At 44.9% G+C, this 25,980-nt stretch overlaps 2 protein-coding genes and 2 non-coding genes across 4 annotated transcripts; all 4 read left to right on the forward strand.

The window, feature by feature from the left end:
• Positions 1-558: 558 nt before the first annotated feature.
• Positions 559-5,079, forward strand: rrm2 (ribonucleotide reductase M2 polypeptide). The gene is made up of 10 exons (XM_029428387.1): positions 559-826; positions 1,019-1,084; positions 1,387-1,530; positions 1,694-1,810; positions 1,917-2,050; positions 2,313-2,407; positions 2,492-2,625; positions 3,737-3,841; positions 3,938-4,051; positions 4,686-5,079. The coding sequence occupies exons 1-10, from the start codon at positions 737-739 to the stop codon at positions 4,836-4,838; spliced, it is 1,152 nt and encodes a 383-aa protein (XP_029284247.1). The 5' UTR covers positions 559-736; the 3' UTR covers positions 4,839-5,079.
• On the forward strand, positions 2,107-2,245 carry LOC115006258 (small nucleolar RNA SNORD94). The gene has a single exon (XR_003832045.1). It is a non-coding gene; the product is annotated as a small nucleolar RNA SNORD94 (small nucleolar RNA).
• LOC115006259 (small nucleolar RNA SNORD94) lies at positions 4,470-4,608 on the forward strand. Its single transcript, XR_003832046.1, has one exon. It is a non-coding gene; the product is annotated as a small nucleolar RNA SNORD94 (small nucleolar RNA).
• A 7,964-nt stretch (positions 5,080-13,043) lies between the features above and the next one.
• On the forward strand, positions 13,044-22,998 carry allc (allantoicase; the record flags this gene model as incomplete). Its single annotated transcript, XM_029428384.1, has 7 exons — positions 13,044-13,133; positions 13,961-14,011; positions 14,597-14,684; positions 20,710-20,829; positions 21,974-22,053; positions 22,458-22,590; positions 22,843-22,998. Coding segments are annotated over exons 1-7 (718 nt in total), but the record flags the coding sequence as incomplete, so codon positions are not given.
• Positions 22,999-25,980: the final 2,982 nt, after the last annotated feature.

The raw sequence follows: 25,980 nt of genomic DNA on the forward strand, positions 1-25,980 counted from the left end.
AGCCAATCAGTGCGCTGCATTCCGGAAACAGCTGATCAGTGACGTTCGACTGTTTCGAGGGGAAAAAATAGCAATTTCATTATCAGAGAAGAAACAACACATCCAGATACACACAAGAATCCAGCCTATAAACACACTTTAACACTTTGATTATGACACTTTCACATAATCAACAATAAAAACACATTGATGTCAGACACATAAAAATGCTAAAATAGGTGCTAAAAAAGATGCAAAAACAGTTTAACTAATCTACATAATAATCATACATAATCTACAGAAAACACCTACATTTTACTTTTTGCGATTTCAACATATCTTTTAACTTTATAACACTATTTTAGAACCACAGATCAACGTGTTTTAGTGTAAAACAAATGTCTAAATCTGAAATGTTGCATAAATGCTCATTTTAATAGTTTTGTAACACCGCACAAACAAAGCCGTCTGATTTTCTGCAGCTGTCGGGCGGCACGTGAGCTCTACTCGCAACCCGATTGGCTCCGGCACAGCGTCAGTATAAAGAGTCGGCACGAGCTGCTTCACGATTGGTCGGCTGCGTTCTCGCGCCAATATTTCAATAAAAAGGGCGAGCGGACTCAGGAGCCTCCTCAGTCTCTGCTCTTCGTCTGTGTCTCAGCTGCTTCTTAGTTTATATTTCTTTTTAAATTCACAATCTTTTGATTTGTTAACTTATTTTTTATTCACACGTCCGTCTGAACGCGAGGATATCAACATGCAGTCTGCTCGCGCTCCTCTCTCCGGGAGGAAAGAGAGCTCCCTGAGCGGTCAGATCAACAACATGGCGCTGGACAAAGAGAACACGGTGAGAGCTGGAACACAACACGATGAAGCTCAACAGTTCACATGTTAAACATCACGGCAGCCATTTTATATCCACTACAGCCCGAGCAGGCTGAATGTAATGTGTGTTTCAGTCTGTTATTAGGAACTTAAACGCAGTAATCCAGTTTCTAAAGGGTTTCGTTCACTGAGGATTTCTTCGTTGTTCTTTCAGCCACCGAGTCTGAACACGACCCGCATCCTGGCGTCAAAAACGGCGCGTAAAATCTTCGACGACGCGGTAAGTGAGTCCAGATCTGCGGGAAGCTTCCAGACTTCATCACTTCACTGCCGGAGGATCTGCATCACTTTAAAGTGCTTATTAGTTTGTGTTGTTGTTGTGGCGCCTAAAATGTCATTCTGGCGCCAAACCTGGACAATCAGCTGTTCCTGTTGACCAGCTGCTGCCACTTTTCTTTGTTGAAGATTAAATGACGTTAATGTTTCAGTCAGTTGTCTAATGTTGATGCAGTATGCACGCTTTTCCAAGTGTTTGCAGAGTACTGAGAGTTTGTGGTTGACGTCTTGTGTTTCGTCTCTCAGCCCAAAGCTGTGAAGCAGAGCAGCGAGGAAGAGGAGCCGCTGCTGAAGGACAACCCTCGCCGCTTCGTCATCTTCCCCATCCAGTACCACGACATCTGGCAGATGTACAAGAAGGCCGAGGCGTCTTTCTGGACCGCAGAGGAGGTACTGTGGACAGAGTCCGTCTTTAGTTTGTCCTCAGACCGTCTCTGAGACGTGTCCCATGTTGGAAACAGCAGGACGCCATCAGAACTCTAATGTCTTCATATAAAACGTGATCTGATGAACGTGTGCATCGCGTGACGTCATTAACTTCCTGTTTGTTCAGGTGGATCTGTCGAAGGACCTGCAGCACTGGGAGTCTCTGAAGGACGAGGAGCGCTACTTCATCTCTCACGTGTTGGCGTTCTTCGCCGCCAGCGACGGCATCGTCAACGAGAACCTGGTGAGCGTGTTTCCAAGGCAACGCGTTAAGAGGCCGTTAACAGTTGAAGATATTGTTTCTGAGCATGAGATTTAAGTTCACGTGGTCTGCTGCTGTGTTCCACCAGGTGGAGCGCTTCATGCAGGAGGTGCAGGTGACGGAGGCCAGGTGTTTCTATGGTTTCCAGATCGCCATGGAGAACATCCACTCGGAGATGTACAGCCTCCTCATCAACACCTACATCAAGAAGCCCACAGAGAGGTGAGTGGCTCCGGGTGCAGCCCCAGAAGTGTTGGGGGGGGGGGGGGGGGGGCAGGTCTGTAGTGATGAGAGGCGCAGGGGTACGGACCTCAGCCAATGATGGGGGCTGAGTGCTGCTGCAGACGTTCTGATTGGAGGACGAGTGGTTCACCGACAGAGCGGCAGCAGCACGAAACAGACGCCCGTCTGAACAGACGTCTGCCGAAACAGAGTTCCTCCGTCCGTCTGTATCGTGTCTGACGGTGTGTTCAATGACCCACAGAGAATACCTGTTCAACGCCGTGGAGACTCTGCCGTGTGTGAAGAAGAAGGCCGTCTGGGCACTCAACTGGATCGGCAACAAGAGCGCCAACTACGGTAACTGAGCCGCCGCGTGGCGCTGCTGGGGGTCGGGTACTGATCCGGTGTCGGGTATTGATGGTAACTCTGTGGTTCCTCCAGGAGAGCGCGTGGTGGCCTTCGCCGCCGTGGAGGGGATCTTCTTCTCTGGTTCCTTCGCTGCCATCTTCTGGCTGAAGAAGAGAGGCCTGATGCCCGGCCTGACCTTCTCCAACGAGCTCATCAGCAGAGACGAGGTGATTGGTTCAGAGCTTCATTATTGTACATCACAATTAAGTCACTATTTTGCTGCATTTGTGTTTCGGGTCCATTTATCGATCTTTTCCTTGAAGTCATGAACTTTGTTTCCACTTCTGGCCGTCCTGTGTCTCCCCCAGGGGCGTGGCTAGGTTTTCAGGTTTGGGTGGGCTTAGCCCAGAGGTGAGGTGGCGCTGTGTGCACCTGCATGGTAGTGCAGTCACCATTAAAGGAACTCAGATGGCCTGATGATGAAGTCTGGGAGTTCTGTACTGAGCAGAGCCGCGACACACGCAGTGTGTTCTGCTGGTTGTGTCATCTTACCTGGTCCGCGTTAGCTGGTCTGCGTTAGCTGGTCTGCGTTAGCTGGTCTGCGTTAGCTGGTCTGCGTTAGCTGGTCCGCGTTAGCTGGTCCGCGTTAGCTTGCCTTAGTCGTGTTGACATGTCTTAGGAGTAGGGTGGACTTCACATCCTCTAGGGGGGTCCGGGGGTGGAAGTGAATTGTCTGCATCTGGTGCACTTTGAGAGCAACATGAAGATCTAATAGAACAGTGTGGTCTTGGTAAGGGGAGGGGGCACAACTCAACACTAATATGAAATCTGCAGATTATGATTATCGATATTCACACTTTGTTTTCCATCGTGAACAAACGTCAGCTGTTCTGTAGCCACTTACAATAGTGGGGGGAGGGGGCAAATGACAGTTGAGAAGAGGTGCGTCTTGAGGCGGGACTGAAATATGGATGTCTTGGGGGAGGGACTTCCAGAGCCTGGGGGCTGCCCTGGAGAAGGCTCTGTCTCCAAAGCTGCGCAGCTCGGATTTGGGGGTGGAGAGGAGACCAGCTGAGGTGGATCTGAGGGACCGCGGGGGTTGGTAGGGGGGAGTTGGACAGTTGGCGTCTGTTGATGGAGCTTGCGGTGACGCCATATAGAAGAGTTGCAGTAGTCAAGGCGGGGGGGAAATGAAGGCGTGAATCCGTCTCAGCTGCTGGGGGAGTGGCAGAGGTAGATCTGAGTGTCGTCGGCATAGCAGTGGAAGTCCAGGTTGAAGTGGAGTACAGTACACGATACGCCACGGCTCTCCACACTGACTGGTTGTGTTGCCTTCAGGGTCTGCACTGTGACTTTGCGTGTCTGATGTTCAAACACCTGGTGAACAAACCGTCTGCAGACACCGTCACCAACATCATCAAGAACGCCGTGGAGATCGAGCAGGTGAGCGACTCTCGCGGATCCTCCGCACGTTTGTTCTGCTTCCCGTGCGTCCGCCGCCGTTTAACGGGTTTCTCTGCTGCGCCCTTTTGTTCTCAGGAGTTCCTGACGGATGCTCTGCCGGTGAAGCTGATCGGGATGAACTGCGAGCTGATGAAGCGGTACATCGAGTTTGTAGCTGACAGACTGATGCTGGAGCTCGGCTTCACAAAGGTAAAAGCATCCGGGGGGGGGGGCGGCGGCGACATGTTGATGCTCCATCAGTCCAGTTATGACAGTGAAACGTCTAAATGTGTAGTTAAAGATTCACTTTGATATCATTCAGAAAGCAGCAGATCTTCATGTCTGAGGCTGAAACGGCATTAAAGACGTTTCTGCAGACGCACGTGAGCAGGAAGTGGAAACACTGATCCAGGATCTGTTCATCACATGTTTGAACTCCAGCTTCATCTCATGATTCTAGTTTCTGAGATTTAACATTCACTATATTTATATATTTGAGTTTTTCTCCAAACTAAAATAGAAACCTGGAGCTCGTATCAGCGAGACTCCAGACGGCTGCAGTCTGAGAGAGTTCCACTCTAAAGTTCAGAGCACGTCTATGATTGTGTGTCTGGTGTTGCATCTGTGCTCTGTGGTGATGAGAGGCGCAGGGGTACGGACCTCAGCCAATGATGGGGGCTGAGTGCTGCTGCAGACGTTCTGATTGGAGGACGAGTGGTTCACCGACAGAGCGGCAGCAGCACGAAACAGACGCCCGTCTGAACAGACGTCTGCCGAAACAGAGTTCCTCCGGGACGAACGGACCCGCACCACTCTGACCCGCTTCTGTATCGTGTCTCTGCAGATCTACCGGGTGGAGAACCCCTTCGACTTCATGGAGAACATCTCTCTGGAGGGGAAGACCAACTTCTTCGAGAAGCGAGTGGGCGAGTACCAGAGGATGGGCGTGATGTCCGGCGCCACAGACAACACCTTCAGGCTGGACGCAGACTTCTGAGGTGTTCACCCCTCCCTCAGTGCATGCTGGGATTGTACATGTATACAAATAGTTTTATGATGCAGCTTCTTCGTGATGAAATCAGAAGAAGTTTTTGTAAATAACTTTTAATCTGCATTTTGTAACAACATGTAAATATACGAGCTCTTGTGTATGAAGTGGTGCGTTCAGGGACTGTTGAATATGTACAGATTTATATTTTAGGGACTTGGTTTTGTAATAAAACGTATTTAAAGTGAAACCTGGTTGTCGCCTCTTAACTTCATAAAAGAATCTGAATATTAATTATGATGAAGGATTTAATTCTCAGTGACTTCTTTGTTTTCCACGTTTTAATGTTAAAGTCACAACAAGTTCAACATCTGTTAATGTTCCAACATAACGTTCCCCTCAGCGTCACGATGAGCGTTAACTTCTAATAGTTCATCTTTACTGCCCAATAAAATGTCTTTTATAGAGACAACATGTTGTACACACTACAGGTGAACAGGGTCAAACATGTAACTAACAGATATCATGAAGCTTCCCCACTTCATGACTCACATCAACACAAGTTTATATTACAAGTGTTTAATATGTACATGAGGCGTTATGTAATGTAGCTGTTACACACACAGTTACAAACACAAACTTTATTATTTATATTAAATTATAGTTTCTGAGCTACTTGTACTCAGATCTTTTACTGCACTTTGAAAATAGTGCACTACAAGTTGTGTTAACTTAAGTAAAAGTACGTAAGTATTATCAGCAATGTACTTAAAGAGCCTTGAAATGATATCTGGTCCGTGTTGTTGGGCTGGTGTATGATGGAGGTTTCATATCTATTGTGAAATGTGCCATATATATATTTTTTATTATTACTGATGTATTTGTAATAAATCACGATCATAACAGCATAAAAATGACTTCCGCTAACAACAATCGGTCGCTGCGCCGGAAACATCCACTTCGGTGATCTTCGGGCGATGACGTCACAAGTAAAACACAGCCGCCGCCAGTGTTCATCTGCGTTGAAGCGTCCAGCGAAGACTGCTGTCATTTATTATGATAAAGAATGGACAACAATCGATCGCCAAGAATAATTGGCAAGCGATGTGTTGTGTGGGGATGTGGGGCCGTCTCCAAATTTATGCATTTATGTAAATGTATGTTACTAACTCACCATCCGGGGCATCATCCCCAGAGTGTCTGTCTCTCATGTGGCAGCTAGCTAGCTGATAAAGTTTACGTCAGGATCAGGAATCGTGGCTGCGCCTGCTGACCTGGTCCTGCTGGACACCGGGAAGCCTTTTTGACATTTTCCTGGATTCATCCAAACTTTCTCTTTTTCAACACATCATTTCTGTCAAATGTTGTATTTGTACTATGTTGTTTATCCTGTACACACGACATCTATTGCACGTCTGTCCGTCCTGGGAGAGGGATCCCTCCTCAGTCTCTCCGTGAGGTTTCTTCCATTTTTCTCCCTTTAATTATGGGGTTTCTTTTAGGAAGTTTTTCCTTGTGCGATGCAAGGGTCTAAGGACAGAGGGTGTAAGGACAGAGGGTGTAAGGACAGAGGGTCTAAGGACAGAGGGTGTAAGGACAGAGGGTGTAAGGACAGAGGGTGTTGTAACCTGTACAGTCTGTAAAGCACACTGAGACAAATGTATAATTTGTGATATTGGGCTATACAAATACATTTGATTTGATTTGATCTGAGGACGCCGTCACACCCTCATAACTTCAGAGTCTGAAAACACATCAGAGTGATGTCAAAACCAGTGGAACCGGTGTCAGGAAGCCAGTCAGTGAGAGAAATCACACAGTAGATGATGTAGTTCTACTAGCTGTCCACTAGATGGTGCTAACTAACCATCTCATGAAGTAAAGATCAGCTCTGACACATGTGATCCAGCAGCAGTGTGGATCACATGCACATCTTACTGATAAAAGTCACTGAAGCTTCACTGTAGTGATGTTACGTGCTGTGACGAGTAATCAGGGAAGTTTTCTGTGAAGCGCATATCGAGGCTTGTGTTGTTTTACATCAGTGGAAACGGGTCAAACCTTCAAACTGTAACTGGTGTTAAACACAGCAGCCTCAGAACTACCAAACAATTTGCACTCTTTAGTGTTCCAATGATAAACGAGCACAAAGGACGAAGTCTGAGGCTGTTAGCACACGTGGCCGTGCTCTTGTGTATTCTATTTGCACTTTTATGTCTTACGGCAGGTGCTAACCAAAGTCCGGTCAGGTCGGGTTTTCAGTTTTCTACAGAACCGCTAATCCAAATAACTTCACATGCAGCACAGCACTGCCACGGGTCATCAGCAACTCACACGGCAAGGAGGAAGTAGATCGGTCCGAGGATTGGCAAGATAATCGAAACTCAGATACACACACATATACACACGTATCATCATGTAATTACGCAGTTACAAACTTTAAATACAACCTCCTTCATACGCAGAACGCAAAAAAGCCAGCTCTACATGACAGAGCGCCGATGGGGAGTCTTACATCAAGCTCACCCCTTGAACTTGTCTGTATTGACTTTCTCCACCTTGAGACCAGCCGTGGTGGGTACGAGTATATTCTGGTGGTAATTGAGCACTTCACCAGGTTTGCCCAAGCATATTACACGAGAAACAAGGCCGGCAAAACTGCTGCTGACAAGATTTTTAATGACTTTGTCCCTCGATTTGGATACCCTGCCAAACTGCACCATGATCAGGGTCAGGAGTTTGAAAATGAGCTTTTCAGAGCTCTCAGACAGTTCTCCGGTGTGAGCCATTCCAGGACATCCCCTTACCATCCACAAGGCAACCCTGCAGAGAGGTTCAATCATCGGACACTTTTGCAAATGCTTCGAACACTAGGCGAGAAAGAGAGAGAGACCTGGAAGGATCACCTGCCACATGTCATTCATGCGTACAATTGTACCAAGCATGAGTCAACAAGCTACTCCCCATACTATCTGTTGTATGGTCGCAACCCACGTCTTCCTGTTGACCTGCTCTTTGGGTTGGTAACAGAAGAAGAAACAAGCACAGCAAGAGGGTACACAGAAAAATGGGCAGAAAAGATGATTGAGGCATATAAAATAGCAAGCACAAACAGCCAACAGTCGAGTGCTAAAGGCAAACACTACGATGACCGAAGAAACAGAGGTGTGACTCTTCAGCCAGGAGATAGGGTCCTTGTCCGTAACGTTGCTGAAAGAGGAGGTCCATGCACTGGACTACACTACACCGCTTCTCTGCTCCCTTCACTGGCTACCAGTGGCGGCCCGAATCTGCTTCAAGACTCTGGTGCTGGTCCACCGTGCTGTGAATGGATCAGCCCCTTCCTACATCCAGGCCATGGTCCAACCAGACACCCCAGCGCGTTCACTTCACTCTGCGTCAACCAATCGGCTCGCCACTCCCTCACTGTGAGTGAGATCCAGATTTCCCTCAAACAAAACCCGACTGTTTACTATCCTGGCTCCAAAATGGTGGAACGACCTCCCCATTGATGTGAGGACAGCAGACAGTCTTCACACCTGCAGACTGAACACTCACAACTGTTCTTTGTATGTTGCACTTGTATTGGTTTGGCTTATTTATAGCGAATAGTTGAATTTGTATTCTATTGTTTCTGTATGTTGCACTTATGTTGCACTTCAAACTGGCTATTTGAAGACAGTGTTCACTTATACGATTGTATTTGAAGATATTGTACTTACAAGATTCTTGCTGTTCGGAGTTGTATCTCCAGGATTGTTTGCACTTTTTGTACGTCGCTTTGGACAAAAGCGTCAGCTAAATGAACTGTAATGTAATGTAATGTAATACAAACTAAAACCCTACTGGGAAAAGACAATCTACATTGTCCGAGAGCAGCTTGGTGAGAACGCAGTCTACAGGGAGTGGCCGTATCTACACGCTCCACAAAAATTTGTTGCTCCAAGTAAATGACTTACCGTTAGAGCTACCTGCAACAAACACACCTGTCAAGTCACAAAAGGGAAATGGAAAGAGAAAAAAACATTGAACACAATCGAGCAGACACATGACCATGATACAAGCGAGTCAGACGAAGAAGAGGAAGGACCACGGTATTGGCTGCGTATACCAAGAGTTGGACAGGTTACACCTGACCAAATGATAATCAGTGAGGTACAGAACCATCCTGAGCAGAGAGGAGCTTACTTTAGGGAAACAGTTCCTGTTGAGCCTGCATCTGAAAGGGAAAGTGTCATTGAGGAAGACCATGAAAGACAAAAGGAAAGTGCGTCAAGCGCTGTTGAACCCCAGCTTTACAATGAGCAGGAGTTGCCTCCGGCTAATGATCCAGGCAGAGAGGTCCAAGAGACTCAGCCAGACACTCAGCCTACACTGCGAAGGTCTACCAGAGATCGACAACCTGGCCAGTGGTTCACATACACCTCTCTAGGTCAACCAACTTACCAGCCACGTGTCATTGTGAGTGCAATAGGGACTCAGCCCATAGTCTCCACTCAACAGTCCACAGTCGTACTTTCCCTCATTCCAACTTGCACCCATCATCCCTCCTACATACTTGCCAGTCACCTATCCTATTCACTGTTATTGAATAGTTAATGGATATTGTGTACTTACACAGGGTTACTATTAGCTACATTTCTTTAGATTTTGGGTATTCAATAAGTTTATGTGTTTTGTGTATTATTGAAAGGTTACGTGACCAATGAAAAACAAAAGGAACACATTAAGTTGAACTGCTAATAGCAAGTGTCAGGAGCCACTTTTGTTGGTGGAGGAGTGTGTGGCCCACCCCAAAACTGTGTTTATTTAATTTAGTAAACTGAACAGGCAATTTCAGGGATTTTCCAGGTCTAATATTATTCCTATTAATGTAGGTGACAATCACGTCATTTTACTTTTCCATATGTATTGTGGAGAGATGTTAAATATAAGCAGCACTAAGGTGGAACTGTTGACACGAGCAGTTGCGCTCCGGGTTGTCTTAGGGGGGGAATCTCTGCCCCCTCCTCAAAAGCAATCTGGATGACGAACTGGATGCTCCGTGTCTTTATTGCTGCTGCACTCTATCTGTATTTTACAGAATCATTTATTGTTGCTGTGGTACCAACTTTGGGACCCGTAACATAATCAAACATTTAGCCGACGACACTCTATTATATCTGCTCAGAATCTGGCAGATCTACCCCCAAATGTATAATCCCAATCTTTAAAAAGCTTCTGAAACACAAGATATTTTCTTCTGTTACAATCCCAATGAATGAGTTCATACAGCCACATGTTTGTAATGTTTAACTCTTGTTACATCCTGAAGAACAAAGTGCATTCTGGGGATTTATGGGTGCAGAGAGAACATCAACGTCTTTTAAATCTTTACATTTATCTTCAAATATATAAATATATATATATTGGAAGATGGCTGTATTTGAGCCCTAAACACTTCAGAGTATTAAGAGTTAAAAATAAAAGCATCTCAGTCACGTTGATCCAAACTGCCAGAGCAGTTCAGACACGCCCTGCATCACTGATGATGGGAACTCACATTACAACCAAACTGCTGTTGATTCTACTTGAGAAACACGAACAACATTACATGGAAATCTTTCTACAATAATTCTTCTTTACCTCGGAGAGAAACTCTACACAATGTTTGAAACAGATCTTTAGAATGAGCATGAAGAAACATGTGTCCTGTCCAGTTCAACAGTGATACAGCACAATGTGATCAAAGTGATCCTGATGATCAAACATTTACAGATTCCTCTGGGAGGATTCTCACCTGCTGAACTCACTTCAGGTCAACTGACAGACACTTTCCACCTTCATGTGTGGAGGAAACACTGCTCCTTCCTCCTCAGTCCTACGTCTGTGTGGGTTTGATCTGAGGACCCCGTCACACCCTCATAACTTCAGAGTCTGAAAACAGAGTGATGTGAAAACCAATGGAACCAGTGTCAGATATCAGCCAATAAGATTTATTATTTTATTTCCTTGGCACTCCCTTACCTGCCTAAGGTGATCGGCTAACTTATGTTGTTACTTACCTGTAGTAATAACACAGAGCAAGTTTAATTAACAAAGCTGAATACAACACACAAGTAGCCTGAGGGAGCAGGCGAAGGCAACAAGAAACAGGACAGACCAGGACGGCACGAGGGAACACCAGGAAACATGGATGACGGACTGACAAGGAACAATGGGACATATGGGTGTATATATACTGTATACAGTATACACACAGACACTAATCACAAGACTAGCACACAGCTGCAGGAGGCATCAAACACGAGTGGCAGCAGGCTGATTACACACAGGAGGATCAAATCAGGACAAATAAATCACAAAAGGCGGGAAAACACAGGAAGTGAAACAAGACACGACACAAAGGAAGTGAACTTTACAAAGTAAAACAGGAAACAGAAAAACTAAACTCTGTCATATCTAAATATCTCAAGCTGTCACAAACATCCCATCATCCAACTGAATGATTCGGATCGAAGTCAATGCTCCATCAAGCTGTTTCAAATACAGAGCGCAGCTAGCAGGAGCCTGTGGAGACATCACGTCTCTCTGGGTGTTAACGGGATGGTTCCTCAGATGTGCTTTTGACTGAGCTGAGCTCCTTCAATATATTGTATATTTCGACCACAAAGACGCACATTACTGCAAACGCAGCATCTTTGTGTACTGCCACCACCAGCACTGCATATATCTTTCAGAACAATAATCTCTGTATAAATACTGTGTTCCCCGCCAAGGATTCAGTGTTCTGTGGTGACTCCTGCTGGTTCCTTACCACAGTGCAGTGTTGGGCATTGACTTTCTAGTTCCCGCGGGATGATGATGTGCACCATGTACTGTTTACTGTCACGATCTGGTTGTACTTTGTGTTTCCTGTTTTATTTTGTAAAGTTCACTCCCCTTGTGTCATGTCTAGTTGTACTTCCTGTCTGTGTCTTTTTCCCTCCCTTTGTAATTGTTGATTTGATCCTCCTGGGTCCATTCACCCTACCCTTGTGTCTTTGCCTTTCTCCCCCAGCTGTGTCTCGTTCCCTCGTTTAGTGTCTGTGTGTATATATATGTCTGTCCCAGTGTTCCTAGTCGGGTCGCCACCCATGTTCCCTCGTGTTTCCCTCGTGTCTTACCTGGTTTGTGTTTTCAGTTTTACTTGCCGCTTGCCGGAGCCTCTCTGGGGGCCGGGCCGGAGTCACTGGGGTCTCGAGAGTCGGGAGTGAACTTTACAAAATAAAACAGGAAACACAAAGTACAACCAGATCATGACAGTTTTCAGTGTCGGTTACTTTGAATCCATTCATGTAAATGTGTCGAACCTTTCGAGTGTTGATACTTTTTACATAATACGGTGTCAGTGTCTTTGTTATGGACATTGCTAGTGCTGCCTGGCACATAAAACATCATATATAAGTTACATTAATAAAGATATTACTTTCCTGGTTTGTTTCTTTGGGTGTTTCTTATCAAGAAGTAAGAATGTGTAGCCTGGTAGGTACGTCTACGCCCTGAAGTGAGCAGATGTGTTTATATTGATCTTGAATTATTGTTGGCCTACATTGTTTGCAGGATTTTAATAAAGTTTTGTTGTTTGCCATTTCAATTAAAAAAATACTTTTATAACTGTATACTCTTCATTTAATTCCTCCAATCTAAGCCTTGAAGTAGAATGTTTTACAGCCCAGTGTATGAATCTGTGTCATGTGTGTCAACACACTTGGTCAATAAAGTTGAAGAATAAGTTTGTGGACTTTGAGTGGATGTGTAGTCCTCATATATCAACGAGATCTGATCTTAAAAGTAATAATACCACCGTGTAAAAGTATTGCTATTGAAATGCACTTAATATAGATTGTGTATTATTGTTTTAGAATTATTGATGCATTAATGTGATCATCACTTTGACGTGGTTGAGAATTATTCATCTGAATCTTCTCTGTAATTAAAGATTTCAGATATTGCAGCCAAAAGTACAATATTAACCTCTGAAGTGAAGTGGAGTAGAAGTATACAATGGAAATACTCCAGTAAAGTACTTGGCTGCGCTGAATGTGAGGCGTGTAGTCGTGCAGCCGTCAGATACAAGTGTCAGTGAACTCGCTGTCTAAATAAACAGAAGCCGCTGAACGTTGTCCTGCAGGACAGAGTCTGTCTGAGCAGCAACTGTTCACGTCTCAGTAGGAACGTCAGTGAAGTCTCAGCATGGCAGAGAGGAGAGCAGCAGTGAAGGCCGCCGCTCAACACGACTTCCTGCAGTTCAATGATCTGGTGTGTGAGGCGGTCGGTGGGAAGGTGAGTCCCTGTCACACATTAAATTAACTACATGCACATATATTAATACGGTGAACCAGAAACTAAACACATTTAATCCAGATGAACAGTGTTCACAGTGTGGGGAAACCACCGGCAGAAATGTTCTTACATTCAGTTACAACTAATGCGTTCAGTTTTACATTAATGTGAGATGATGAGCATCAATAAGACAATAATAAAAGCTTTTATATCTGACGTTCAGAACATTAATATAGCAACAAACAACTATTCGCTTTGAAAGGATAAAGCAGAGAAATGTCTACGAATGAAGTCGTCACTCTGTTTTTACGTAAGTCCTGTTTGTGAGTCCAGTTGAGTATAAGTTGAGTATAAGTTGAGTATAAGTCGAGTATAAGTTGAGTAATACAGTCTGTAACACAATGAGTAATACAGTGTGTAATAAAGTGTGTAATACAGTGTGTAATACAGTGAAATAAAAATGTATAATAAAGTGTGTAACACAGTGAGTAATACAGTGTGTAATACAGTGTGTATAAATTGAGTATAAGTATCATAAATATGTTATTAATTTCTTATGTAGCACCTTTAATGCTAAAGCTTCAACATCACAGCAACATGTTGCTGTTGTAGCTGCTTGAGGTGGAGCTAGTTTGAACCACTTCATTGCAGTTTGCTGCTTTAGTATGTTTCTATTCTTTATGCTAAGCTAAGCTAACCGGCTGTGGCTTCATATTCACAACACAGACATGAGAGTGAATACGCCTATATCCCAAAATGGTGAACTATTCCTTTTGTAACTTTACATTGGGATGCTTTGTATTGAAACAAAGTTGTTGTTCTTCCAGGTTGTCTTTGCGACAGACGAATGGTTCGCTCCTGCTGCAAACCTGCTGAAGGTAAAACTCAGCATGTCGACAAACAACAAGGATGTTTGACGACAGCAGCACTTGTGATGGATTACTGATAAAAAGTCTTGTTATATTTTACATCAGTAAATATCCTGCACAGATGTGTTAGTCATGCCCTACTTACATAAAGTTTTATCAAACGAACAGGACGAAACTGAGCATTTTTTTTGGGGACTATTTTCAGCGGCGGATTAAATCTTATTTACTGCAGTAGAACCTGGGAACCTGCCAGGGACACTAAATAACGGGCAAGGAATTATAGAATTGAGCAGTGTTATAAAAAGTGCATATCTACATAGAGGGACCATTTGCAGCAATAAAACAAGCACGTTGTGTTCATCACTCCCACCCCCGTTGGCTGTGGACCAATAGAATCTCTGGTATGATTGTGACACACAGCAATGCATTCATACGTCAGCTTTAGACGGGGAAGATTAAATGTGGTACAAATGGTAGTAAGCAAAGCTAAATGTGTGTCAGGATTAAGAGGGGTCCCTGGAAAGCCCCCGCTGTGGTGAGTGTTCTATCACCAGACTCACACTGTGTCCAACATGTAAGTGTCTGTTGGTACAGAGAGAGCCGCCAGAGTTCATCGCTTCTGCCTTCACTGAGTTTGGAAAGTGGATGGACGGATGGGAGACGAGGAGAAAGAGAATAACCGGTTAGTATCAGAAACAAATACAAATACACGCTCTCTGAAATCCACCCAATAAATCCAGAACACTGGTGTTTTCCATCTGGGCGTATGATTACACTCACAGTTCTTACCATAGAAGACATTTTCATAACCAGCGATAAACCTTTCTGACTGCTTACTTTCGAACACAGAAAGACTGATATCCATATACACGTACATATATACATATATATATATATACATACATACATATATCCAGATATACATACATATATACATATATATATACATGTATATATACATATATCCATATATACATACATATATACATACATATATACATACATATATACATACATATACAGTATATCTCAAAAGTGAGTACACCCTTTAGATTTTTGCAAATATTCTGTTATATCGTTTCAGGGGATAACATTATCCTACTGAAACTTTGATATAACTTAAAGTAGTCAGTGTGCTGCTTGAATAACAGTATAGATTTATTGTCCTTTGAAAATTACTCAGTACACAGCTGTTAATGTCTAAACAGCTGGCAACAAAAGTGAGTACACCCCATAGTGAACATGTCCTAATTGTGCCCAATGATGTTGTTTTCCCGCCCTGGTGTCATGTGACTCGTTAGTGTTACAAGGATTCAGGTGTAAATGATAAGCAGGGCTGTTAAATTTGGTGTTTTGGGCACAATTCTCTCTGAATGCTGGACAACATGGCACCTCATGGCAAGGAACTCTCTGAGCGGCTGAAAAAAAGGATTATTGCGCTTCACAAAGATGGCCTTGGCTATAAGAAGATTGCCAACACCATGAAAATGAGTTGCAGCACAGTGGCTAAGATCATACAGCGGTTTTCCAGGACAGGTTCCACTCGGAACAGGCCTCGCCAGGGTCGACCAAAGAAGTTGAGTCCACGTGCTCAGCGTCATATCCAGAGGTTGGTTTCCAAAAATAGACGTGCGAGTGCTTCCAGCATTGCTGCAGAGGTTGCAGAAGTGGGATGTCAGCCTGTCAGTGCCCAGACCATACGCCGCACACTGCATCAAATCGGTTTGTATGGCCGTCGCCCCCGACAGAAGCCCCTTCTGAAACCGATGCATAAGAAAGCCCGCAAACAGTTTGCTGAAGACAATGAATCCAAGAACATGAGTTACTGGAACCATGTCCTGTGGTCTGATGAGACCAAAATAAACCTGTTTGGGTCAGATGGTGTCCGGCGTGTGTGGCGGCACCCTGGTGAGGAGTACCAAGACAAATGTGTTTTGCCTACAGTCAAGCATGGTGGTGGCAGCATCATGGTCTGGGGCTGCATGAGTGCTGCCGGCACTGGGGAGCTGCATTTCATTGAGGGACACATGAATTCCAATATATACTGTGACATCCTGCAGCAGAGCATGATCCCCTCTCTTCGGAAACTGGGCCGTAGGGCAGTTTTCCAACATGATAATGACCCTAAACACACCTCCAAGATGACAACGGCCTTGCTGAAGAAGCTGAAGGTTAAGGTGATGGACTGGCCAAGTATGTCTCCAGACCTAAACCCAATTGAGCACATGTGGGGCATCCTCAAGAGGAAGGTGGAGGAGTGCAAGGTGTCCAACATCCGTGCGCTCCGTGATGTCGTCGTGGAGGAGTGGAAGAAGATTCCAGAAGCAACCTGTGCAGCTCTGGTGAATTCCATGCCCAGGAGGGTTAAAGCAGTGCTAGATAACAATGGTGGTCACACAAAATATTGACACTTTGGGCACAATTTAGACATGTTCACTATGGGGTGTACTCACTTTTGTTGCCAGCTGTTTAGACATTAACAGCTGTGTACTGAGTAATTTTCAAAGGACAATAAATCTATACTGTTATTCAAGCAGCACACTGACTACTTTAAGTTATATCAAAGTTTCAGTAGGATAATGTTATCCCCTGAAAGGATATAACAGAATATTTGCAAAAATCTAAAGGGTGTACTCACTTTTGAGATATACTGTATATATATATACATACATATATCCATATATACATACATATATATATATATATATATATATATATATATATATATATATATATATATATATATATATATACATGTATGTATACATATATCCATATATACATACATATATACATACATATATACATACATACATATATACATATATACATATATACATACATACATATATATACATACATATATACATACATCCATATATATTTCCATATATACATACATACATATATATATATATATATACATATATACATACATATATACAAACATATATACATACATATATACATACATATATACATACATACATACATATATACATACATATATACATACATATATACATACATACATATATATATACATACATACATATATACATATATATACATATATACATACATACATACATATATATACATACATATATACATACATACATCCATATATATTTCCATATATACATACATACATATATATATATATATTATATATATATATATACATATATATATACAAACATATATACATACATATATACATACATACATACATATATACATACATATATACATATATACATATATACATACATATATACATATATACATATATACATACATATATATATACATACATATATACATATATACATACATATATACATACAGCCACCCGTCTGAGAAAACCCATTTCAGCCGCTTGTACCCGTTCTCGTTCTTTCGGTCATGACCCAGCCTTCATGACCATAGGTGAGGGTAGGAACAAAGATCGACCGGTATATTGAGAGCTTTGCCTTCTGGCTCAGCTCTCTTTTCGTCACAACGGTGCGGTAAAGTGACTGTAATACCGCCCCCGCTGCTCGGATTCTCCGGCCAATCTCTCGCTCCATTGTCCCCTCACTCGCGAACAAGACCCCGAGGTACTTGAACTCCTTCACTTGGGGTAATGGCTCATTCCCTACCCGGAGTAGGCAATCCACCGGTTTCCTGCTGAGAGCCATGGCCTCAGATTTGGAGGTGCTGATCCTCATCCCAACCGCTGCACACTCGGCTGCGAACCGATCCAGTGACTGTTGAAGGTCACAGACCGATGATGCCATTAGGACCACATCATCTGCAAAGAGCAGCGATGAGATCCTCAGGTCACCGAACTGCAACCCCTCTCCTCCACGACTACGCCTCGATATCCTATCCATGAAAATCACGAACAGGATTGGTGATAAAGCGCAGCCCTGGCGGAGGCCAACATTCACGGGAAACGAGTCCGATTTACTGCCGAGTATCCGGACACAACTCTCGCTTTGGGCGTACAGGGATTGGATGGCCCTCAAAAGTGACCCCCTCACCCCATATTCCCGCAGCACCTCCCACAGTATCACCCGGGGGACCCGGTCATACGCCTTCTCCAGATCCACAAAACACATGTAGACCGGATGGGCGTACTCCCAGGCCCCCTCCAGGATCCTTGCAAGAGTAAAGAGTTGGTCCGTTGTTCCACGACCAGGACGGAATCCGCATTGTTCCTCTTCAATCAGAGGTTCGACTACCGGCCGAACCCTCCTTTCCGGTACCTTGGAGTAGACTTTACCAGGGAGGCTGAGAAGTGTGATACCCCTGTAGTTGGCACACACTCTCTGGTCCCCCTTTTTAAATAGGGGAACCACCACCCCGATCTGCCAACCCCTAGGCACTGTCCCAGACTTTCACACAATGTTGACAAGGCGTGTCAACCAAGACAGCCCCTCAACACCCAAAGCCTTCAGCATTTCTGGACGGATCTCATCAACCCCTGTGGCTTTGCCACTGTGGAGTTGTTTGACTACCTCAGTGACTTCCATCAGGGAAATTGACGATGATCCCCCATCAGCTTCCAGCTCTGCCTCAACCATAGAGGGCGTGTTAGTCGGATTCAGGAGTTCCTCAAAGTGCTCCTTCCAGCGGCCGATAACCTTCTCAGTTGAAGTCAGCAGGGTCCCACCCTTGCTGTACACAACTTGGATGGTTCCTCGCTTCCCCCTCCTGAGGTGCCGGATGGTTTTCCAGAAGCACCTTGGTGCCGACCGAAAGTCCTTCTCCATAGCTTCTCCGAACTTCTCCCACACCCGCTGCTTTGCCTCTGACACGGCAGAAGCTGCCGCCCTTCTAGTCCTTCGATACCCTACAACTGTTTCCGGAGTCCTCCCGGATAACATAACTCCTTCTTCAGTCGGACGGCTTTCCTGACCACCGGGGTCCACCACGGTGTTCGAGGGTTACCGCCCCTTGAGGCACCTAAGACCTTGTGACCACAGCTCATCACCGCAGCTTCAGCAATAGAGGTTTTGAACATCGCCCACTCAGGTTCAATGCCCCCAACCTCCACAGGGATGGCTGAAAAGCTCCGCCGGAGGTGTGAGTTAAAGATCCCCAGGACAGGGGCTTCCTCCAGACGTTCCCAGTTCACCCGCACTACCCGTTTGGGTTTACCAGGTCTGTCCAGAGTCTTCCCCCACCCCTTGATCCATATCACCACCAGATGGTGATCAGTTGACAGCTCCGCCCCTCTCTTCACCCGAGTGTCCAAAACATGCGGCCTCAGTTCAGATGATACGATTACGAAATCGATCATTGACCTTTGGCCTAGGGTGCTCTGGTACCACGTGCACTTATGAGCATCCTTATGTTCGAACATGGTGTTTGTTATGGCCATTCCATGACTAGCACAGAAGTCCAACAACAAACGACCGTTCGGGTTTAGATCAGGGAGGCCCTTCCTCCCAATCACGCCTCTCCAGGTGTCTCCATCGTTTCCCACGTGTGCGTTGAAGTCTCCTAGCAAGACTACGGAGTCCCCTACTGGAGCCCCCTGCAGGGCTCCATTCAGGGTCTCCAAGAAGGCCGAATACTCAGAACTGCGGTTTGGGGCATAGGCACAAACAACAGTCAGAGTTTTCCCCCCCATAACCCGAAGGCGTAGGGAGGCGACCCTTTCGTCCACCGGGATAAACTCCAACGTAGCGGCGCTCAGCCGGGGGCTAGTGAGTATCCCCACCCCGGCCCGACGCCTCACACCTTGGGCAACTCCGGAGAAGAATAGAGTCCAACCCCTATCCAGGAGTACGGTTCCAGAGCCAAGACTATGCGTGGAGGTAAGCCCCACCAGATCCAACTGGTAGCGATCCACCTCCCGCACTAGTTCCGGCTCCTTCCCCCACAGAGAGGTGACGTTCCACGTCCCCAGAGCCAGCCTCTGCTGCCCGGGTCTGGTCCGTCGAGGTCCCTGACCATCACTGCGGTTTTTCCCATGAGTGGTGGGCCCACAGGATGGATGGATGGGAGGCACCACGTAGCTTCTTCGGGCTGTGCCCGACCGGGCTCTGTGGCAAACCCGGCCACCAGGCGCTCGCTGTCGGGCCCTCCCTCTGGGCCTGGCTCCAGACGGGGGCCCCGGGCTTCCTCCGGGCAGGGTCTCTCCTTTCCTTTCCCTTTCTTTCATGAAGTCGTTTGAACCATTCTTAGTCTGGCCCCTCACCTGAGACCAATTTGCCTTGGGAGACCCTACCAGGAGCACTAGGCTCTAGACAACACAGCTCTCAGGTTCATAGGGACACACAAACCTCTCCACCATGATAAGGTGATGGTTCCCAGAGAGGATGTACAAATGTGTGAACTATAAAAGTATAGATGTGAATAATAAGTACAATATACACAATATTATAATAAGGTATATAATGGTACAGGTGGCAGTATATGTGCAGTATAAGTAATACACACACTATACAGTAATAATACACACACTATACTAAGTATATAACTAGTAGTGTGTTCACAGTGTAGCACAGGTGCACAGTCACAGATCAGCTGATACATGTGTAAATATATTTGCAGTAATATCAACCAAAGTATCCAGACACAGAAAACTACCTGAATATAAAACCTCAGATAAGAAGCTCTTTCATATTAAACGTGTTCATGTGCTCATGTTTTTATGTATCTGTTGTATTCAACACAAACAAAGTATAATAATTAGTTCTATCTGACGCGAGGTCACGACTGGTGCATCCTCCAGATGGGAGTTCCAGGGCGGATCCACGGCTTCGACGTTGACACGTCCTTCTTCACTGGAAACCATTCGCCCCACGTCTCCATCCAGGCCGGCTGTCTGGGTACAAACTGCTCTGTGTTACGTCTCTTGAGTATGATGCTCTGTACTTGATACACATGCAGTTTAAACGGGCATTTATTTACAGATCACTTCCATGGAATTAATATTTTACAATGTATTTTATTTGTTTCTTCTTTGTTTCATACACACTCGATGGAGAACCAATGAAGGTTTAGAGACCGAATGTGCTGACACAAAAACACAATTTCTTTCTTTTGTAGATCTGGAATCTCACGTCAGCAAAGTTTCTCAGTAGTCGTGTTAAACTCACACAGATGGAGATTAGATCGTGTCCGATACAAAGCAAAGTCTTGTTTAACAAACCTTAACTTCAACATGGAACATGGAAGAAATCAGGAAACAGAAATGAGCAGAAGTGCAGCGACATCGTACAACGCTATCTTTAAAGTCACAATCTCCGTTTGGTTCTCTTTGGCGCCGCCTGTGTTGAGAAATTGTTTTGCGGGTGTGTTTTGTGTAACGTCGCCACAGACACAGTTTATAACCCTGCAAGTACAAGAGCTCTCCTCCGAGGCCATACGCTCGATCATCGTGTTACCTCCTGCGGTTAATTGTGACGTAAAGCCGGGCTGGCTAATGTATGTTAGAAACATATTTTGTTATATTTGTTGAAATACTCTTTACATCCCGACAATAATCAATCAAATGCTCTATCTAAAAAGAGAAAAGCTCCTACGTCGCAGGACTGTAATAAGTCTAATCATTTAATCCGGCCTGAGTGTGAGTACGAACAACAGCCATGTTTGTTGTTTACCTTCTTAATGATCATCTAGGGGAGTGGTTTAGGAGGGAGGCTGAAGGTTTAGCGACTTTTAGAGCTAACTGCTAGCTGCTAGCTGCTAGGTTTTGAAAAGAGTTTGTAACGTTGGGTTTTCAGTTGGATAATCTACCTTTATCAACTTTAGTCTTGCTGCCTTCTTCAACGTTACCTACTCAAGCTTTACTGGCTTATTAAAATTAAAATCTTCCAGATTATTACTTTAACTGTGACTTCAGTAACAACATCATAAAGTTCATGAAGACAGTTGTGTTGAGCTGTTGTACCTAATAAAGTGACCACTGAAGATGCTCTGCTTCTGAACTCTGTGAACAACTTGCACTAATATTTCCGTGTTCTTCATCAGACCGACCACTCACCTTCTCCCTGGAAGGAGAGCGAACCGGCATGGCCGCCTCCGAAAGTCAGCTGGCTGCTGTCGCCAAGGTAACGTGATTGACAGCTGACGTCTCATGTTTTGTGATATTCTTCATGTAATCAATGGACTGAGACATCACAGATTGTGTTTGCAGTAACGAGACATTCCATCGTCACACATTATTCAAACACTCGAACACCTTAATAAATATGTTTACATAAATAAGCTTTGCTTCTATAGCATCTCTGTACAACTTCATATTCTACATGTGTGATGGCATTTCTTATCTTTTTCATATTTCCATTTTCCTCTTCTTGTGTTTCCTGGTTATTGTGTGTAAGTGAAATACAGCTGCTCCTGATCCTGAGTCGCAGCAGACGTGTTGACACAGGACCATAATTCCTGTTATTAATTACACCTGTGTTACGATAACGTTCACTCCCCTCTGCTGCACCTGTGGTTTGATTGACAGCTGGGCTCGGAGGCGTGGCCGGAGCTGGTGTGTGTGTCGGAGCTGAAGCCGGGATACTCAGACTGCTGCCATAACTACTTCAAGGTCAACTCTAACCTCAGAGTCACACACCTGCGCCTCAACATGCACCCAGGTACACACACACACACACACACACACACATACACACACACACACACACACACACACACACACACACACACGTTGTTGAATAATAATGAGCCTATGTTGTCGTGATTTTCTTGTTTTATCCCAAAGAAACTCAACAATTGAGCCGAATATTACTGACAGAACTTCATACTTTATACTATCCATAGAAACTGTTAGTCTGATTAGTTTCTGACTGGGAAACGACTCTTACTTTGAAAACCTCTGCTGTCACCAGACGGAGGGATATCCAGGCTGCGGGCGTACGGCGTCGGACAGAGAGACTGGTCCAATGTCTCCCCCAACCAGGACGTCGACCTGGTAGCTCTGACCAATGGGGGAGTCTGCCTCGGCTACAGTGACGCCCACTTTGGGCACCCACGCAATATGATTGGTTGGAATCAGCTCTTATAATTTCTGCTTTACTTTGTTTGTTTCCTATTGTTTTCATTGGAAAGTTTTATTTGTTATCTTGATATACGACATGAGCTGACAGTGGGTAGACAGGAGACACTGGGGACACTGTGGTAACAGGGGACACTGTGGTAACTGGAGACACTGTGGTAACTGGGGACACTATGGTAACTGGGGACACTATGGTATCTGGGGACTTTATGGTAACTGGGGACACTATGGTAACAGGGTACACTATGGTAACTGGGTACACTATGGTAACAGGGGACACTATGGTAACAGGATACACTATGGTAACTGGGGACACTATGGTATCTGGGGACTTTATGGTAACTGGGGACACTATGGTAACTGGGGACACTATGGTAACAGGATACACTATGGTAACTGGGGACACTATGGTAACTGGGGACACTATGGTAACAGGATACACTATGGTAACAGGGTACACTATGGTAACAGGGTACACTATGGTAACAGGGGACACTATGGTAACTGGGGACACTATGGTAACTGAGTACACTATGGTAACAGGGCACACTGTGGTAACTGGGGACACTATGGTAACTGAGTACACTATGGTAACAGGGTACACTATGGTAACTGGGGACACTTATAGTAACTGGGGACACTATGGTAACTGAGTACAGTATGGTAACTGGGGACACTATGGTAACAGGGTACACTGTGGTAACTGGGGACACTATGGTAACTGGGGACACTATGGTAACTGAGTACACTATGGTAACAGGGCACACTGTGGTAACTGGGGACACTATGGTAACTGAGTACACTATGGTAACAGGGTACACTATGGTAACTGGGGACACTATAGTAACTGGGGACACTATGGTAACTGAGTACAGTATGGTAACAGGGTACACTATGGTAACTGGGGACACTATGGTAACTGGGGACACTATAGTATGGTAACTGGGGACACTATGGTAACAGGGTACACTATGGTAACTGAGTACACTATGGTAACAGGGTACACTGTGGTAACTGGGGACACTATGGTAACTGGGGACACTATGGTAACTGAGTACACTATGGTAACAGGGTACACTATGGTAACTGGGGACACTATAGTAACTGGGGACACTATGGTAACTGAGTACACTATGGTAACAGGGTACACTGTGGTAACTGGGGACACTATGGTATCTGGGGACTTTATGGTAACTGGGGACACTATGGTAACAGGGGACACTATGGTAACTGGGGACACTATAGTATGGTAACTGGGGACACTATGGTAACAGGGGACACTATAGTATGGTAACTGGGGACACTATGGTAACAGGGGACACTATAGTATGGTAACTGGGGACACTATGGTAACAGGGTACACTATGGTAACAGGGTACACTATGGTAACAGGGGACACTATGGTAACAGGATACACTATGATAACTGGGGACACTATGGTAACTGGGGACACTATAGTATGGTAACTGGGGACACTATGGTAACAGGGTACACTATGGTAACTGGGGACACTATGGTAACTGAGTACACTATGGTAACAGGGCACACTGTGGTAACTGGGGACACTATGGTAACAGGATACACTATGGTAACAGGGTACACTATGGTAACAAGGTACACTATGGTAACAGGGGACACTATGGTAACAGGATACACTATGGTAACTGGGGACACTATGGTAACTGGGGACACTATAGTATGGTAACTGGGGACACTATGGTAACAGGGTACACTATGGTAACTGGGGACACTATGGTAACAGGGTACACTGTGGTAACTGGGGACACTATGGTAACTGGGGACACTATAGTATGGTAACTGGGGACACTATGGTAACAGGGTACACTATGGTAACTGGGGACACTATGGTAACAGGGTACACTGTGGTAACTGGGGACACTATGGTAACTGGGGACACTATGGTAACTGAGTACACTATGGTATCAGGGCACACTGTGGTAACTGGGGACACTATGGTAACTGAGTACACTATGGTAACAGGGTACACTATGGTAACTGGGGACACTATAGTAACTGGGGACACTATGGTAACTGAGTACAGTATGGTAACTGGGGACACTATGGTAACAGGGTACACTGTGGTAACTGGGGACACTATGGTAACTGGGGACACTATGGTAACTGAGTACACTATGGTAACAGGGCACACTGTGGTAACTGGGGACACTATGGCTACTGAGTACACTATGGTAACAGGGTACACTATGCTAACTGGGACACTATAGTACTGGGGACACTATGGTAACTGAGTACAGTAATGGTAACAGTGTACACTATGGTAACTGGGGAATATGGTACTGGGGACACTATAGTATGGTAACTGGGACACTATGGTACAGGGTTAAAACTATGTAACTGAGTACACTTGGTAACAGGGTACACTGTGGTAACTGGGGACACTATGGTACTGGGGACCTATGTAACTGAGTAACACTATGTAACATGGCACACTGTGGTAACGGAGACACTATGGTAACTGATTACACTATGGTACCAGGGTTACACTATGGTAACGGTATAGGGACACTATAGTACTACTGGGACACTATGGTAACTGAGTACAGTATGGTACTGGACACTATGTAACTGGGGACACTATGGTAACTGAGTACACTATGGTAAAGGGTACACTTTGTAACTTGGGACAACATGTAACTGGGGACACTATGGTAACTTAGTAACTATGGTAACAGGGTTACAAACTGTGGTAACTGGGGACACTATTGTATCTGGGGAATTATGGTAACTGGGACACTATGGTACAGGGGACCTATGGTAACTGGGGACACTATAGTATGGTACTGGGGACACTATGTTAACCGGGGACACTATAGTATGGGGTGTCGTGGAGGACACTATGGTAACAGGGACACTATGGTAACAGGGTACACTATGGTAACTGGGGACACTATAGTAACTGGGGACACTATGGTAACTGAGTACACTATGG

Source organism: Cottoperca gobio, unplaced genomic scaffold, assembly GCF_900634415.1.
Source record: "Cottoperca gobio unplaced genomic scaffold, fCotGob3.1 fCotGob3_71arrow_ctg1, whole genome shotgun sequence".
Lineage (NCBI taxonomy): Eukaryota > Metazoa > Chordata > Actinopteri > Perciformes > Bovichtidae > Cottoperca > Cottoperca gobio.